Source organism: Ranitomeya imitator, chromosome 6 (genome assembly GCF_032444005.1).
Source record: "Ranitomeya imitator isolate aRanImi1 chromosome 6, aRanImi1.pri, whole genome shotgun sequence".
Lineage (NCBI taxonomy): Eukaryota > Metazoa > Chordata > Amphibia > Anura > Dendrobatidae > Ranitomeya > Ranitomeya imitator.
The window spans coordinates 66,120,028-66,137,228 of record NC_091287.1 but is presented as its reverse complement, the minus strand read 5'-3'; the positions used below and the strand labels follow the sequence as shown (position 1 = coordinate 66,137,228).

The 17,201-nt window shown below is 43.6% G+C and overlaps 1 protein-coding gene across 3 annotated transcripts in view; it reads left to right on the top strand.

The window, feature by feature from the left end:
- The window catches only part of RBM33 (RNA binding motif protein 33), a 145,743-nt gene that overhangs the window by 48,971 nt on the left and 79,571 nt on the right, over positions 1-17,201 (top strand). For 2 of the 3 annotated variants that reach the window (XM_069729730.1, XM_069729732.1), the window contains exons 8-10: positions 9,773-9,954; positions 13,565-13,772; positions 15,769-15,827. In XM_069729730.1, coding sequence (XP_069585831.1) covers positions 9,773-9,954; positions 13,565-13,772; positions 15,769-15,827 — 449 coding nt within the window. The remainder of the gene's footprint in view (positions 1-9,772; positions 9,955-13,564; positions 13,773-15,768; positions 15,828-17,201) is intronic. The other variant, XM_069729731.1, reaches the window with a different exon arrangement.

Here is a 17,201-nt window from a genome sequence, read left to right as displayed (position 1 = left end):
AACCTATGCACAATGCGTGCCGTGCGGAACAAAGAAAAGAAGTCTCATACCCAGGTCCTGCCTGGTCACCTAGGAGGGCGTAACGTCTGCTGTGCCAGTGTGTGGGAACTGGAAGTGTCGCATGGGTCCATTGGGGGATTTGACGTTTCATAGTGTGAGCCTGCCAGTGGGATTTGACCCGGAAGGGTTTAAGCACTTCCGGGAGAGGTCCGGAGGAGGCGGCCATTGGGTGGAGGTGCTGTCTGTGCTTGACCCTCATTTAAATGCTGTTTAAGCCTGCGGGAAGAGTGGTGATTCTGGCTGCCTTCACCAGTTCTGGAGCAACTACAGGTCGACGCAACGGTGGGGTTCATACAGACAGTTCCAGAGTTCAGTATGTCCAGTTGCAGAGGTGCAGCACAGCCTACGGAGGAGATCACTCAAATGATCCTATTCTACCTCTAAATCCGGTACCTTCACAATCAGCTTTGTGGTGAGTGATCTTTGTGAAAGTTCACTTTGGTATCTGCTTGTCTCGTTGCTTATTTGTTAAGGGATGCCTAAGAAACGCATAGCTAAATACAAGCATAAAGAGTGTGCACAGTGCTAAAAGGAATTTCCCAGATCATGGCAGAAATACTCTGCCAAGCATGAATAGGCAAAACCGTATGTGGAGAAACTCCTAAGTTTGCTATGGAGTTTAGAGCAGCTATTCGATCAGAAGTGGAAAATTCTATTAAGTGCTTAGCCCTCCAATAAAGTGACAAACGTGAAAAGGGGAAGAAGCTAACCATATTGTCATCTGATTCTGAAAGATCAGACAGATCAGAAGGCGAATGTATATCCTCGGATTCCTCTTCCTCAGATAGGGGTGAAGGAGGTCACCTTTGCTTCCCTGTAGAAGATGTGGATCAATAAATCAGGGTAGATAGAGCCACCCTGGGCATTAAATGGGCGAAAGCACATTGATCAGTACAAGATATCATGTTTGGAGGGTTGGAGCAGAAAAAAGAACAAAAAACCTTTCCGGTGAATGAAAAAGTACTGGCCCTTATTAGGAAATAATGGAAGAGACCTGAGAGGAAGTGTTTGCTGCACTCATCATTAAAGAGGAAATATCCCTAGGAGCAACTGCCCTATGAGATAAAGCTCCAAAAGTAGATGTAGCGGTGGCTGTCATAAAAAAATCCTTCTTGCCATTTCAAGATATGGGATTACATGAAGATCCCTTAGATAAAAATGCAAATGTCTACCTTAAAAAATACCTGAGAAACATCAGCTGGAGGGCTAAAACCAACCGTAGCGGAGAAATCTACAGCCAGGTCCATGATGGTCTGGCTTGAGCAATTGCAAAGTCAGTTAAGGAATATGACCGCAAAGGAAGACATCTTGCCCGATATTCCGTTTATGCAGGGAGCAGCGGCATTCCTGGCTGATTTATGCGAGATTGGCGGCTAGATCGGCAGTTCTCTCGACTGCAGCTCGAAGAACCCTGTGGATTATAACCTGTCCTGGTGATGTGCAATCAAAATCCAGATTAAGTTCCATTCCATGTTAAGGAGAGTATCTGGACCCACATTTGATGACATTCTAGACAAAGCCGGTGATTATGAAAAAGTCTCCCTAATTGATCCGTCCCTTCATACAGGAGGTTCTTTCGAAGGAGAAGATGAGGAGAAAAGGATGACAGTCGAAGAAACAGAGGGTTCATGCCCGGGGGTCCTTCCTCGGCAAATAAAGTTTTCCTGGTGATGCCATTCCTTAGGTAGGGGGAAGGCTTTCCCTCTTCCTTCCTGCCTGGGCCAGAATGTCTGGCAGATGGATTCTAAAATTGATAGTTGGGCCTGAGAAAGGAGTTCTTGGTTGTTCGCCTACAGATCTTTGTAGTAACGCCCCTTTAAGGGTCTTGGGGAGGGGGTGGGGTGGTTGTGAGGACAGTTAGCTCTAGAAATGAAGGTCCAGGAACTGGTTAAAGGAAAAAAAAAATCAATCCTCATTGAGATCCAGTAGAGAAGAAAGGAGAAGGGGGTTCTAGTATCTTCTTTTTTGACTAAAAAAAACAAAACAGATGGCTTTCACTACTATCCTCAACCTGAAAAAGCTAAAAAGATCCTAAAAACTTAGTCTTTAAAAATGGAATCTTTTCCATCATATAGCTACTGTTAATGTGCTCACACGTTTGTTCTAGACCTTTAGGATGCATTTTATCACGTTCCAATCCACATAGACGATCAGAAATTCTGAAGAGTGGCTGTAGCCTTAATCGGGCATTTCCAGTTCACTTCCCTTCGGTTTTATCAATGACCCCACAAATTTTTACGAAAGTGATAACAGAAGTGACAGTTCATTTATGGGAACAGAACATTCATAGATGATTGCTTGATTAAAGGCATGATGGACGATTAGAATGTGTTAGAACAACCTTGACGAATCTTGGTTGCCTTCGGAACTTGGAGTAGAGATTGATTCCCTTTAGAGTCAACATCTTTTTAGTCCTGCTGTTAGATTTGATAAATGAAAATTGTCAATTCCCAAAGGAAGAGATAGGACAGGTGTCAGATCATGTGCTAAAAGCAGGGCTTTGGAGTCGGTAAGCCAAACCTCCGACTCCTCAATGTCCCTGACATCTGACTCCACAGCACTGCTTCACTACTGAGCATGTACATAAAGTGCAGTACAGATTAATCTCCTCTAAAAGCAGAGATCCTTAAATCAGAAATAGAACAGACATTTATAGGACATTTCATAACTTTCCAAAATTCTTAGGAAAAAATTTACATTACATACTGTATTGAACTACTGTACCAATTTATTATATATTTTTGGACTTTGAGTTGGGACATTTTACACCGACTCCACGGCCCCGGTTCCACACCCCTGGCTAAAAGCGATAAAGAATGCCACTATGACCCTGAGGAAGGCCATGTCATTTATGGTGTCTGTCCCCTTGTTTTCCAGCAGTCCTGTGGCCTCAGTTGCGCATCAAAAAACTTCAGTCGGAAGTTTTAGTAATCAAAAAGGCGCTGCAATAACATCTAGGAGGAAGGGTAAGGAAGAGTAACCCTTTCCTTGGTCATGTCTTTCTGTTGGTGGTTAAATTCAGAAAATATATCAAAAGGAGTTCCTTGAGAAAATCCAGTTCAGAGTATTATAATGCAAGTCCAAAAGTTTGGGGAGTGTATTCAGACGATGGGATGGTCCAAGGTCGATGGACAAGAGAGGAAAAGATAGGGTCCTCAAATCTAAAAGAGCTAAAGGCAGTGAAATATATGCTGTGGAGAACGTACTCTCATCGGTACAAGGCAGGCATGTTCGTATTCTATCAGACAACAGAATAACAGTGGCATACATCAACCATCAAGGAGGAGTACGATCCAATTTGCTGATGAAAATAACAAAGAAGACCTTTCAGAAAAAACATCTCTTCATTGACAGCGTTACATATGATAGGTAAACAGATTTATTGAGCCGCAGTCGGTTGAGGCATGGAGAGTATAGCCTGAATTCAGCTATTTTTCAGCAAATTGTAGGATTATGGGGGTCTCTCAGACCAGCTAATGCAACAGAAAAGTAAAGAATTTTACTCACTAAATCTCAGAAAACATCCTTATATGGTAGACGCCTTTCGAATCAAATGGCACTTCAGACTAGATTAAGTTTTTCCCCCACTAGACAATTTCAAGCAAGAGTAATTATAATAGCAACGTTCTGGCGCAAAATACCGTGGTTCTCATGGATGAGGTTGTTGTAGGTCTCCAATCCTTAGTTACTGCCATAGATCCTGGATCTTCTTGTTCAAGGTCCAGTTTGTCACCCCCAGGTAACTGGGTGTCACTTGATGGCTTGGAATTTGAGAGGTCACGATTAGCGTAGTAAGGGTTCTCAGATGATAGGATTTTCACATTTCTAAAAAGTAGAAAACCATTAACAACTAACATCTACGGTAGAACATGGAAAAAGTTCCTTAGCAGCTCAGGTGTAAAACTACAAGTCTGTATTTCTAATTGAACCCATCATAGAATTTCCCTAGAAAGGACTAAATAGGGGGTTCTCTATTAGGAGCCTCAAAGTACAGATATCTGCCTTGGGGGCTCTACATAATTATGACCTAGCAAGTAATACAGTGGGGCAAAAAAGTATTTAGTCAGTCAGCAATAGTGCAAGTTCCACCACTTAAAAAGATGAGAGGCGTCTGTAATTTACATCATAAGTAGACCTCAACTATGGGAGACAAACTGAGAAAAAAAAATCCAGAAAATCACATTGTCTGTTTTTTTTAACATTTTATTTGCATATTATGGTGGAAAATAAGTATTTGGTCGGAAACAAACAATCAAGATTTCTGGCTCTCACAGACCTGTAACTTCTTCTTTAAGAGTCTCCTCTTTCCTCCACTCATTACCTGTAGTAATGGCACCTGTTTAAACTTGTTATCAGTATAAAAAGACACCTGTGCACACCCTCAAACAGTCTGACTCCAAACTCCACTATAGTGAAGACCAAAGAGCTGTCAAAGGACACCAGAAACAAAATTGTAGCCCTGCACCAGGCTGGGAAGACTGAATCTGCAATAGCCAACCAGCTTGGAGTGAAGAAATCAACAGTGGGAGCAATAATTAGAAAATGGAAGACATACAAGACCACTGATAATCTCCCTCGATCTGGGGCTCCACGCAAAATCCCACCCCGTGGGGTCAGAATGATCACAAGAACGGTGAGCAAAAATCCCAGAACCACGCGGGGGGACCTAGTGAATGAACTGCAGAGAGCTGGGACCAATGTAACAAGGCCTACCATAAGTAACACACTACGCCACCATGGACTCAGATCCTGCAGTGCCAGACGTGTCCCACTGCTTAAGCCAGTACATGTCCAGGCCCATCTGAAGTTTGCTAGAGAGCATTTGGATGATCCAGAGGAGTTTTGGGAGAATGTCCTATGGTCTGATGAAACCAAACTGGAACTGTTTGGTAGAAACACAACTTGTCGTGTTTGGAGGAAAAAGAATACTGAGTTGCATCCATCAAACACCATACCTACTGTAAAGCATGGTGGTGGAAACATCATGCTTTGGGGCTGTTTCTCTGCAAAGGGGCCAGGACGACTGATCCGGGTACATGAAAGAATGAATGGGGCCATGTATCGTGAGATTTTGAGTGCAAACCTCCTTCCATCAGCAAGGGCATTGAAGATGAAACGTGGCTGGGTCTTTCAACATGACAATGATCCAAAGCACACCGCCAGGGCAACGAAGGAGTGGCTTCGTAAGAAGCGTTTCAAGGTCCTGGAGTGGCCTAGCCAGTCTCCAGATCTTAGCCCTATAGAAAACCTTTGGAGGGAGTTGAAAGTCCGTGTTGCCAAGCGAAAAGCCAAAAACATCACTGCTCTAGAGGAGATCTGCATGGAGGAATGGGCCAACATACCAACAACAGTGTGTGGCAACCTTGTGAAGACTTATAGAAAACGTTTGACCTCTGTCATTGCCAACAAAGGATATATTACAAAGTATTGAGATGAAATTTTGTTTCTGACCAAATACTTATTTTCCACCATAATATGCAAATAAAATGTTAAAAAAACAGACAATGTGATTTTCTGGATTTTTTTTTCTCAGTTTGTCTCCCATAGTTGAGGTCTACCTATGATGTGAATTACAGACGCCTCTCATCTTTTTAAGTGGTGGAACTTGCACTATTGCTGACTGACTAAATACTTTTTTGCCCCACTGTATGTGGATAAAGGGATTCATAAAATCATGTGACAGATCAAAACCAGTGGTTACTCCAAAACTTCCAACTTGGGATTTGAACCTGGTGCTAGAAGCACTGACGCACTCCCCTTTTGAACCGATATGTCCTGCATCAGTCAAGAACCTTATGTTGAAAACAGTCCTTCTAGTCACCCTAACATCTGCTAGAAGAGTTGGTGACATTCAAGCCTTGTCTCTTGGCATTCCCTTTATACAAATCCTGTATGACAGGGTTACCTTAAAGTCAGACCCAGCTTACCTTTCCAAAGTTGCCACTAGGTTCCATAGAAGTCAGGTGGTCATCCTCCCTTCCTTGTGTACTAACCCCAAGAATTATAAGGAAGAAAAATTGCACATCTTGGAAGGTAGAAGAAGTCTGTTTAAAATATGTTTGAGCCACAGGGCCATGGAGGAAGAGTCCGTTATTTGTCTCCTTCCAGGGTTCTAGGAAAGGGATTTGAGCTTCAAGAAGTACCTTAGCTAGGTGGTGGTTCAGGTAGGCCATTAATTTAGTCTCTTTCTCAAGTGATGGGGCATCTCGGGCAGCACGGTGGCGCAGTGGATAGCACAGCAGCCTTGCAGCGCTGGAGTCCCGGGTTCAAACCCCACCAAGGACAAGATCTGCAAAGAGTTTGTATGTTCTCTCCGTGTTTGCGTGGGTTTCCTCCGGGTACTCCGATTTCCTCCCACATTCCAAAGACATACTGATAGGGAATTTAGATTGTGAGCCCCAACGGAGACAGTGATGATAATGTGTGCAAACTGTAAAGCGCTGCGGAATATGTTAGCGCTATATAAAAAATAAAGATTATTATAGATGATAATAAAGATTATCTCCAGGGAATCTGAAGGCTCACTCGACGCGGGCCATGGCAGTCTCTTGAGTAGATAGAGTGAAATGTGTTTATCGACCAGATATGTAAGGCAGCAACGTGGTCCTCTCCTCCTATATGCTATAAGCACAAAGCTTGATTTATTCCCCCAACACTGATTTATACTTTGGGAGAAGGGTTCTACAGGTGGTGGTCCCTCCCTAAGGTGGATTTAATGCTCTGTAAATCTCTCAGGCGGTGCTGTCACTGGTGATGGGGAAAATACTAAATAACTCGCCAGTAATGGGATTTTCCAGAACTTATGTCAGCACCTTTATATTATGATGGGCAGATCCCCCCTCTCAGGTGGTGCTGTCATGGGTTCTGGAAAGATACCATTACTGGTAAGTAATTTAGTCTTTCTTCTTAGGCTATATCCATAGGGCATCTTTTTTTAAGTTGGGGCAAGCCCACTGAGTTTTTCCAGCAGATGATGCTCCACAAAGCTTTTTTTTTTTTTTTTTTGTAGGGTTTTCCCATAATTTTTGTTTTTTACTCTCGTTTTCTAGTCTTTATTTTTTTTTTCCTTTTTTCACTCAATTCAATAATGAAGTAACTGCTAGCATTTATTTTTAAGCGAAAATGGTGGCAAACTGCAACAAAAGACGCCTACATGTCTTCTGGGTGTTTTGGGGGTTCTTTCATTGATTTGTATTGGAAAGTACAGAGTGTTTAAAGTGGAAAACAAATGAATTAACAGGTCACTGCTTTATAACCTCTTGGCGGCCATCGATTCCAAAAGCAGGTAAAGAACACTCAAAAGGCTGAACATGTGATTAGCAAGACATTTTTGCATAGAAATGCGAAAGTTCATTTTTTAGACCGTTTCTGCTTGAAAAAGATGTTGCGTTGTGCATATATACACTTGTGCATTTCCTTTTTTTGTTTTTTGTTCCTATCTAAGGGTTCAGTTGTTAAAGATCTGTAGGTCTGATGTTTCTTCTTATTTTTACATGTATTTCTCATGACCCAGTATGATTATAGAAGTCTTAAGTTTTCAATGTTGCGCAATCTAAAGAAACACTTAAAGGATGAATTAACATTTCAGTAGAAGTAACCAACATAATTTCCATCCTGTCACATATTGGTGACCTTTTGTGACAGCTTGTCTCTATTGGAGGGAAGTATTTTTATGTGCTGATTAAAGATGTCATTTGAAACCATTTTATTACTAGGGATGGTGAAATTAATCTTGACACTTGGAGCCAGATGAAAAATAATTGCTGATTCACGGCATTAACTGTGAATGGTAGTCCGGTGCAGGCGGGAGCACCAGGGATAGAAGGGGGTTGGTAATGGGGGTGAAGTTCAAATCTCTCATGTTATGTGTGGGATTTCTAATTAACACTTTCCTGCAATGTAAAGTTCTCGTATTTATGATGACCTCCATTATTGAGTGGTGGATGGCTCTGATGTTATCTCCTGGAGGATCACATATCTTCCTTTGTGTCCCCATTATACCTTTTTATTTTAGCAGTAGGTTTATGCAAAATATCACAATTTTCTTTTTAAGAAGTTACATGGCTGATCGTTAAAGAAATCTGTCACAAATGGATCTGCAGAAATCCATGCACCTGCTTGCAGAATTGCACATGTTTACAGGGAAATTTCTGCCACTTGAATATACCCTAAAGTAAATGTAACGGGGTTCGCCATGTTCTTATTCTTTTTACAAATGAGCATGTGCAGACGACCGTATATTCACTATCCAAGAAATACAGTCCAACTGTGCTGATCACTCGAGTTGGATCAGAATGGGATCTGAGTTTCTCGGCTGTAAATCATTTAAGAAAAATAAAATAACCATTCCAGTGTGGTACAATATTTTCCATGGACCAATAGACATGAATGGGCAAGTTCCATCCCATTATCCAAGGCAAACCGTGCATGCCTCAGTGAAACATTATTTGAATATCATTGATCTGAGTGCAAACCAATGTGTTGACCCCATTTGGACCAAAACTACGGTCGTCTGCTGGAGCCCCTATCCATATTAACTAAGGCCCCATCCTTGCTCAGTGCCACGTCACTTGAGGAGTCAAGACCTGCGGCCATCAAGGAGAGGTGAGTATTTAATTTTTCATTAATATATGGGGCCCATACTATATGGCGCAATATATAGGCCCCATACTGTATGGCGCAATATATGGGCCCCATACTGTATGGCGCAATATATGGGCCCCATACTGTATGGCGCAATATATGGGCCCCATACTGTATGGCGCAATATATGGGCCCCATACTGTATGGTGCAATATATGGGCCCCATACTGTATGGAGCAATTCATAGGCCCCATACTGTGTGGAGCAATATATGGGACCTGTTCTGTATGGAACAATTAAAAAGGGACCATTCCGCGTGTTGAGCAATATATGGTGACCATTCTGTATGGAGCAATATATGGGGCCCATTTTTCTGTATGAAGCATTATATGGGGCCCATTATTCTGTGTGGAGCATTATATGGGGCCCATTATTCTGTGTGGAGCATTATATGGGGCCCATTATTCTGTATGGAGCATTATATGGGGCCCATTCTGTATGGAGCATTATATGGGGCCCATTATTCTGTATGGAGCATTATATGGGGCCCATTATTCTGTATGGAGCATTATATGGGGTCCATTATTCTGTATGGAGCATTATATGGGGCCCATTATTCTGTATGGAGCATTATATACTATATCTCTATCTATATTTCTCTTGTGTATCTGTGCATCATGAGTTGTGGTATGTGCTAAAGGGCCCCACGAAAACCTGAGCCAGCCCTTCCCCCACCAATGACTGGAGGGCCAATGCTGTGCCCCTTCACTGCTTACCTCACAGCACCATACGTTCCATTGTGGCTGTGGCAGGTACTGCAGCTTTTTGCAGCTCTGTCCTATTGAAGTAAATGGTACTGCACTGCTCTGCCAGGCATAGCTACAGCCTAGTAAATAATAGCGGGATGCAGAGTCAGCCCCACACCGATCTAATATTGATGGCCTGTTCTAAGACTATGCCATTAACGTGAAAGTCTGTGAAAAGATACGTTTTTGTTTGCAGTCATTAGTTGTGTTCCTACAGTGCGTTTTGGATGTTTTGCCTTTTGAATCCCATCCCAAGCATAAGAATAAGGTTGTGTGATCTGTCAGCTTCTCCCTTGCTAACCATGGTTGCTTGCACATTACAGAACTCTCTGAAGAAGCCAAGGCTTCCCTCATGGAGTTTGAAGAGATGGAACGCCAGCGCAAATTAGGGCGTTACGGCGGAAGAAGAGGTGGCAGACGAGGGGGCAATCATGGCATGTCCCGTGGCATGGAAGAAAGAAATGACGTAGACCGACGAAACCTGAGAGATCGTCATAACCAAGGGGTAACTGTTAACCTTACTGATATTTATGAATTCTCTTCACGTATCCTGGCCATTATGGGACTGTTAAAGGGGAGATGAATCTCCTGCAGGACGCCGTCTTGCCATAAGCCTTATGCATGCAGTGGCCATATAAATATTGTGTAACCCATTCTGTTGCATGTAAAATAGCTGAGTAGTTCGATAGTAAAGAGATTCACTGTATTTAAATAAACCTTTAAAAGCAGCAGTCTTTTTTTTTAAAAGGAATCTGTCAGCAGGTTTTTGCTATGTAATCATAGAATGGTAGTGTTGGAAGGGGCCTCCTGGGTCCACATGTGCTGTTGCTTAGCCCTATGCCTCCCATTCTGTATATACTTTTTTCATTTTTATTGCACAGATGTAGTACTTAGCATTTTTCCCTGTTAAAAACCATTCTTTTAGTTGCTGCCCACTGCTCCAGTTTATTTATATCTTTTTGAGTCCTCTCTCTCTCTCTCTTCTCTAGTATTAGATGTCCCTCCTAGCTGTGTGTCATCAGCAAATTTAATCAGTTTACACTCAATTCCTTCATCTAAATCATTGATAAAAATGTTGAACAATACAGGGCCCAGGACAGAGCCCTGTGGTACCCCACTTGAAGCATTCTTCCAACTGGAAGTGCAGCCATTTACAACCACCCTTTGGGTTCGATCACTAAACCAGTTGTGAATCCATCTAACAGTTGCCTTTACATTCCATACTTAGTCATTTTTTCAATACGGATTATGTGAGATACTTTGTCAAATGCTTTGCTGAAGTTATACTGTATCTACAGCATTTCCGTGATCCACCCAGTCAGTGATTCTGTGATAGAAGGAAATTAAGTAAGTCTGACATGACTTTAGTTACAAACCCATGCTGACTCTGTTTAATCACTTCATTCTTATCCAGGTACTTACATTCATGTTGTTTAATAATTTGTTCAAAGATCTTTCCTGGTATAGACGTCAGACTCACCGGCCTATAGTTCCCAGGGTCCCCTTTTTGAAGATAGGAACACCATTTGCTCTTCTCCAGTCTTCTGGGACTTCTCCTGTTCTCCAAGAATTTTCAAAGATTATGGAGAGTGGTTCAAAAAAAAAATTCTATCTCCTTCAGTACTCTGGGGTGTAATTCATCTAGACCTGGAGACTTGAATTAATTTGTTAGGTGTTTGCTCACTACCTTTCTGTTTATAGATATCCTGGATTCTTCTATTCTATCTGATAGCAGCATGATGTAGGGACAGAGATCCGGATTACAGCAATGTACTACTTAGCTTATTTTACTGGATGCAGCAGTTGTGATAGTCACAGATTTCTCTGCTGCAGAGCTCAGAATGCAGAGCCCTGTAAAATCCCAAACACATCTCTGTGTACACTCTATGGTGATAGAATGCTGGTAATTAGTGCTGGTGGAGTGATTGGACTCAAAGGCCGTTTTTCTTCTTGTGACAATCGCCTGCTGATAAAAATACGAATTGTATTGAACCATCAAAACACAGTTTAGTAAGTGACACATCGCTGGAATCGGGGTCTTTGCCTCTACATTCTGGTGCTTTCATATTACAAAGCAAAAACCTGATGACAGCTTACTTATAAAAAAAAATATAAAAATGAATTGGCTGAAGTTTCACCCCTTTCTGTTAAAAATAAAGAAATAAGCATATTTGGTATCGACGTGACGGTAAAAATCAGAACTATCAAAATATAACATTAATTTACCTTCAACAACAAAAAGCAAAAAAAATAAAATCCCAAACTGTAATAAAACTATCTCAACATATGAAAAACAAACTTGCACAGATGTTTTGGTTTTTTTTTCTAAACTTTTTTTTTTTATTGAAAAATGCTTCAGAATGAGCATAGCATACAATAACAGGATATGCATCGGATTATGTTACCAGCATATTAAGGTGTCCATTCAGAATACCATTACAAATATTCCATCATTCATTACATGGCATATATCAGTAACATATTACAACATATTAATGCTTAATACTAAATATTTTGAGTCTTTAGAACACTGCACTCTTCCGATCATTAGGACAATGAACAGCTTATCAAAATGAAAATCTTAATCATGTAGATGTTAGAAATAGCAACACAATTATTGTCTATGTGTATCAGGATCTCATCTCATGTGTTGGAAACCCGGAACCCATCAGGGGGCATAATATGAAATGAAGGAAGTTAAAGCATTGGGAGATTGAGTGCGTCAGAGGCGATTCACACCACTTCTCCTAAATTCTGTTTAATGTTTGGGGGCATCCTCTATTCCTACACACTATATTCTCATGCTGTATATTATCCATTAGCATTGTCCCCCCCCCCCCCCCCCAGACTGTGCTGGTACTGTAAAACACAGCTGAAACTTTGTATTAAAAAACCTTAAAAAAAAAAAAAACATTTGAACATAGATTAAGAGAGTAACATTGCCGGACTAGTCAACAAAGCACCTCACTGTCTATAGACTTTGCACACAGAGAGCCCCGGTGTGGGCGGAGTCAGCTCTGTTGTGGGCGGGGTTAGCTTTCTTAGCTCTGCTTCATTCTAAATCTAAAAGCTGTCAGGACCACTGTACCCAGCAATCTAAGTGATACATCCTTGGATTCAGCTTCTCTGTGCTTACATTAGGATCCTGTCAGATGAGGTATCAAAAACCTGCTGACAGATTCCCTTTAAATGCCACTGTCAGCGGTGTTTGGTTAAAAGCCATGGTGAATATATTGGGCACAGATACTGGCTATTTATTTTGGCCAGTAACTCCGCTCCTGAGCCAACTCCAGACACCTACACCTGCTTTGATAGACAAATGTGTTGTGGGGTGTTAAAGGGAACCTGTCACACCCCTCTGGCGGTGAAATAAACGCTTATAAAATGTGCCCCCTCATACCGTGAAATCGTCCCAGGGCGGGTCTTTCCTTCCTAATCAGACGCAGCACAGCCGTCACTCCAGGCCTGTGTGCGCCGGGCGCCGCCTCCTCTTGCTTCATTATCGTCCCTGGCGCCTGCGCTGTAAGTACGAAGGGCAGCGCAACTGCGCATGGCGCCGGGAACGCTAATGAAGCAAGAGGAGGCGGCGCCCGGCGCGCACAGGCCTGGAGTAAGGGCTGTGCTGCGTCTGATTAGGGGGGGACAATGCGCTCCCGGGACGATTTCACGGTATGAGGGGGCGCATTTTATAAGCTTTTATTTCAGCGTGTGCAGGGAGCATAACTAAAAGAGCCACCTTGTCAGAATGCAGCATTAGTGCTGCACAAGGTGGCTCTTTTAGTTACAAATGCCTGAGGGGGTGACAGGTTCCCTTTAAGGGGCTAATTTAAATTAAAGGAAAAACCTACAAGTCTGGTATTGGCGTATTCGTTTTGCTCTGAAGAATTGTTAACAGGCCATTTGTACTATATAATGAATCTCATAAAAACAAAACTCAAAGAACAATGGTGGAATTGCATTTTTTTCACTTTCACCACCCCTGGCATTTGTATGGTCAAAACTAAAACTTGTCCTGCAGAAAAAAATGTTGGTTAAAGTAAAAAACAAAACAAAAAAAGTCCATTTGTCAATGTGTTTGTGATCATCCGCTCACTTTCCTGTTCTGCTTCCCCCAGCAGCCGATCCGCAGTCTGTTCCAGCATCATCAGCCTATACAGCCTCTTCTGCCAATGCCACGATCTAGGAATCAATCGTCCGAACGGCTGCAGTCACCCCTGGAAAAATCCAGGATGGGAAGTAATTCTCTCTTGGCAACACCACCCCAACAGCCTAAAAATATTCATATTAATCCACATTTTAAGGGAAATGTGGCCCCAGTCCAAGGTACGGATTACTTTTGGCTGTATGCTATTGCCTCTTATGTTCTGGATAGGTTGGAGCATGTGCATTGTCACTATGTTCATATAAAATACAAAAATTTAGTTTTTGGTAAAATTAAAATGTCTCCCATTAATGGAAAATTTGTAAGGTCTATTTATGAGGGCACTTTACATGTTGTCAGAGCAATATCTATTTAGAGCGAGGTGGCACAACCTGCGTCCATGGCCCCGTTCTGCGCAAACCGCAACTATTGGGAAAACAATGTTTACTTGTCTGCGTTCCTTTGGGTCAGCAAGTTACAGCAGTCCATTAGTCTGATCATTGGACGGCAGCTCCGTCCTCTTTTCTGGCACTGATCGTAGAGGTCAGTGCAGCACATAGATGGTACAAGTAAGCGCCCTCTAGTGGATACATAGCTTATAACTCCCATGTCGGAGAAAATAAATGGCATGCTGTGCAGGAGAGGGTGCAGGTGGGTGCTAATGCTGAACTCTAAGTTGTCTAGAAAAGAATTTCAGTAGCCCCCAAAGAGGTTTCCAGTTTAGTCTTTTTGTTCTTGTAATTGCTAACCATTCCTCTGAGATCGTAGGGAGCAGCGATTCCAGCTCCCCAGTCTTGCAGTGCTTTCCTCATACAGGTGCACGGGCCCATGAGCCTCGTAGACATTAACGGTGAAAGGCTATGTAGCACTCCATAAGTGGACAAGAATCGCCAAGTTTATTTCAGGAACCTAACTGTAGACAGAACAGCTCAGGCAGCAAAATCCACGCGTTTCAACCAGAGGGTCTTAATCATAGTAGCCATGATTTAAGACCCTCCCATGATTAGGACCCTCTGGTCACAACCATTTAGTTTTGCTGACTGAGCTATCCTGTCTACATTTATGTTCTTGAAATAAACTTGTAGATTTTGTCCACTTGCTCAGTGCCTGATATCCTTTCACCTTTTTATTCCTATGGGATCATCATGAATGTTAGATTGGTGGAGTCAGACACTCAGCATCTCTGATGAAATGGGGACTAGCGAGTTTTTCATTATTTTCTTTTATTAAATGGCACCTGTCACCAGGTTGTTGTTTTATTTTTTCTTTAATATACCATGGCCACCACCATTTAGCCCTCCTCACCACTTAACATGAGCTTAGCTGCCCTACATACTTTGGAAAATCCTTCAATAATATATCCACTCTGATTGCTATCTGGCATAGAGTGACCTAGTGGGCGTCTACAGTCCGGGCTTTGTGCCTCCTCCATGCCTGCGGTCACTGCTTCCTCTATGCCTGCAGTCGCTGCCTCCTCCGTGCCTGCGGTCGCTGCCTGCTCCGTGCCTGCAGTCGCTGCCTGCTCCGTGCCTGCGGTCGCTGCCTGCTCCGTGCCTGCAGTCGCTGCCTGCTCCGTGCCTGCAGTCGCTGCCTGCTCCGTGCCTGCAGTCGCTGCCTGCTCCGTGCCTGCAGTCGCTGCCTGCTCCGTGCCTGCAGTCGCTGCCTGCTCCGGGCCTGCCGTCGCTGCCTCCTCCGGGCCTGCCGTCGCTGCCTCCTCCGTGCCTGCCGTCGCTGCCTCCTCCGTGCCTTCCGTCGCTGCCTCCTCCGTGCCTGCCGTCGCTGCCCCCTCCGTGCCTGCCGTCGCTGCCCCCTCCGTGCCTGCCGTCGCTGCCCCCTCCGTGCCTGCCGTCGCTGCCCCCTCCGTGCCTGCCGTCGCTGCCTCCTCCCTGCCTGCCGTCGCTGCCTCCTCCGTGCCTGCCTCCTCCGTGCCTGCCGTCGCTGCCTCCTCCGTGCCTGCCGTCGCTGCCTCCTCCATGCCTGCCGTCGCTGCCTCCTTTTTTTTTTTTTTTTTTAACCTTTTTGTGAAGAAGGAAATAAATGATCTGGTCAGTTTCATTAACGTCAATCTATCTTAAGCCTCAGAGCCAATTTAATTAGGTCATAGAAAATGTGAGCGTCCAGTGACCATTAGACTGAAAATTAAATTGGTGATTTTTATTATTTTTTTCCCCACCACAGTTCCCCTTCTGCCTGTCCCAAACCAGCCTCGTCTGCCAATGGGGCCACCAAGGTTTCCTGTGAGTACCTGTCACGTCCTCATATTTGACCGTGCCTGCTCTATGTTCCTCTTTGTATAATTGTTATATTTTTTACATCTGTTTGTGGTTTTGCATTTCATCTTTCTTAGGAAATATAATTTGCTCATTTACAGTAATGTGATAAAATTGAGTTTCAAAGGAACAATACCTGCTGCCCGCAGTAATGTGCCTACCTGTTGGCATAATGTAATGGCTTCATCATGTGTGAAATGTGGCAGCTTGTGCTGAATAATTTGCTGCCGTTTGGTGACCTCAGCGATTCATTGGAGACTTTCTAGGTTGAACTTGGACTGATTTCTAATGATAATGGCAAAGCTGCTTTGCTTTTCTGCCTTCTAAAACGAGTAACGTGCTAGAGCAGGCAGTAATGGACACATTTGGAAATACGACATTTTCTGTAAAAGTGGCAGAATTATTACCATTTTTCCTTGGGCAAACATCGCATACTAACTAAAGTGCCAGTGTGTAGTCAGCATTCAATTTTCCTTAGCAAAACCTGCCAGTGGGGAGCGCTCACATCATTGCCAGCTTCAGTTTACAAACGGTTATATCGGTTTTCTACTAGGCAAGTAGCCTGAAGTCTGTTAATTCTGATTTCCCCTAGTCATAGATTCTGTATGTCCATGACTTATATTGATTACCTCTCTATAGCTTATCAATATTAGATTAGTGCAGAGCTCTGACTCCCAGACACTCACCAAGCTACTGTGACTGTGGTCGGATGTATATGGAGCCGGACAGCATAGCTCTGAACACTGTCTAGTAGCTATTCCTGGGCACAGCAGCTCAGCTCCCATTCACTTCAATAGATGCTGAGTGGCAATACCAGAGACCGGCCATATACAGTATATGGTGCTGTGCTTTTCTGACTACATTGTGTACAAGTGGTAACTTTGGATCCTACACACAGCTGAGTGGTGGGGTGCCGGATGTCAGCGCTGCACATAGCCAAGTCGTGGGGTGCTGGATATCAGCGCTGCACACAGCTGAGTGGTGGGGTGCCAGATGTCAGAGCTGCACACAGGTTAGTGGTGGGGTGCCGGATGTCAGAGCTGCACACAGGTTAGTGGTGGGGTGCTGGATGTCAGAGCTGCACACAGGTTAGTGGTGGGGTGCCGGATGTCAGAGCTGCACACAGGTTAGTGGTGGGGTGCCGGATGTCAGAGCTGTACACAGGTTAGTGGTGGGGTGCCGGATGTCAGAGCTGCACACAGGTTAGTGGTGGGGTGCCGGATGTCAGAGCTGCACACAGCTGAGTGGTGGGGTGCCGGATGAAAGAGCTGCACACAGCTGAGTGGTGGGGTGCCGGATGTCAGAGCTGCACACAGCTGAGTGGTGGGGTGCCGGATGTCA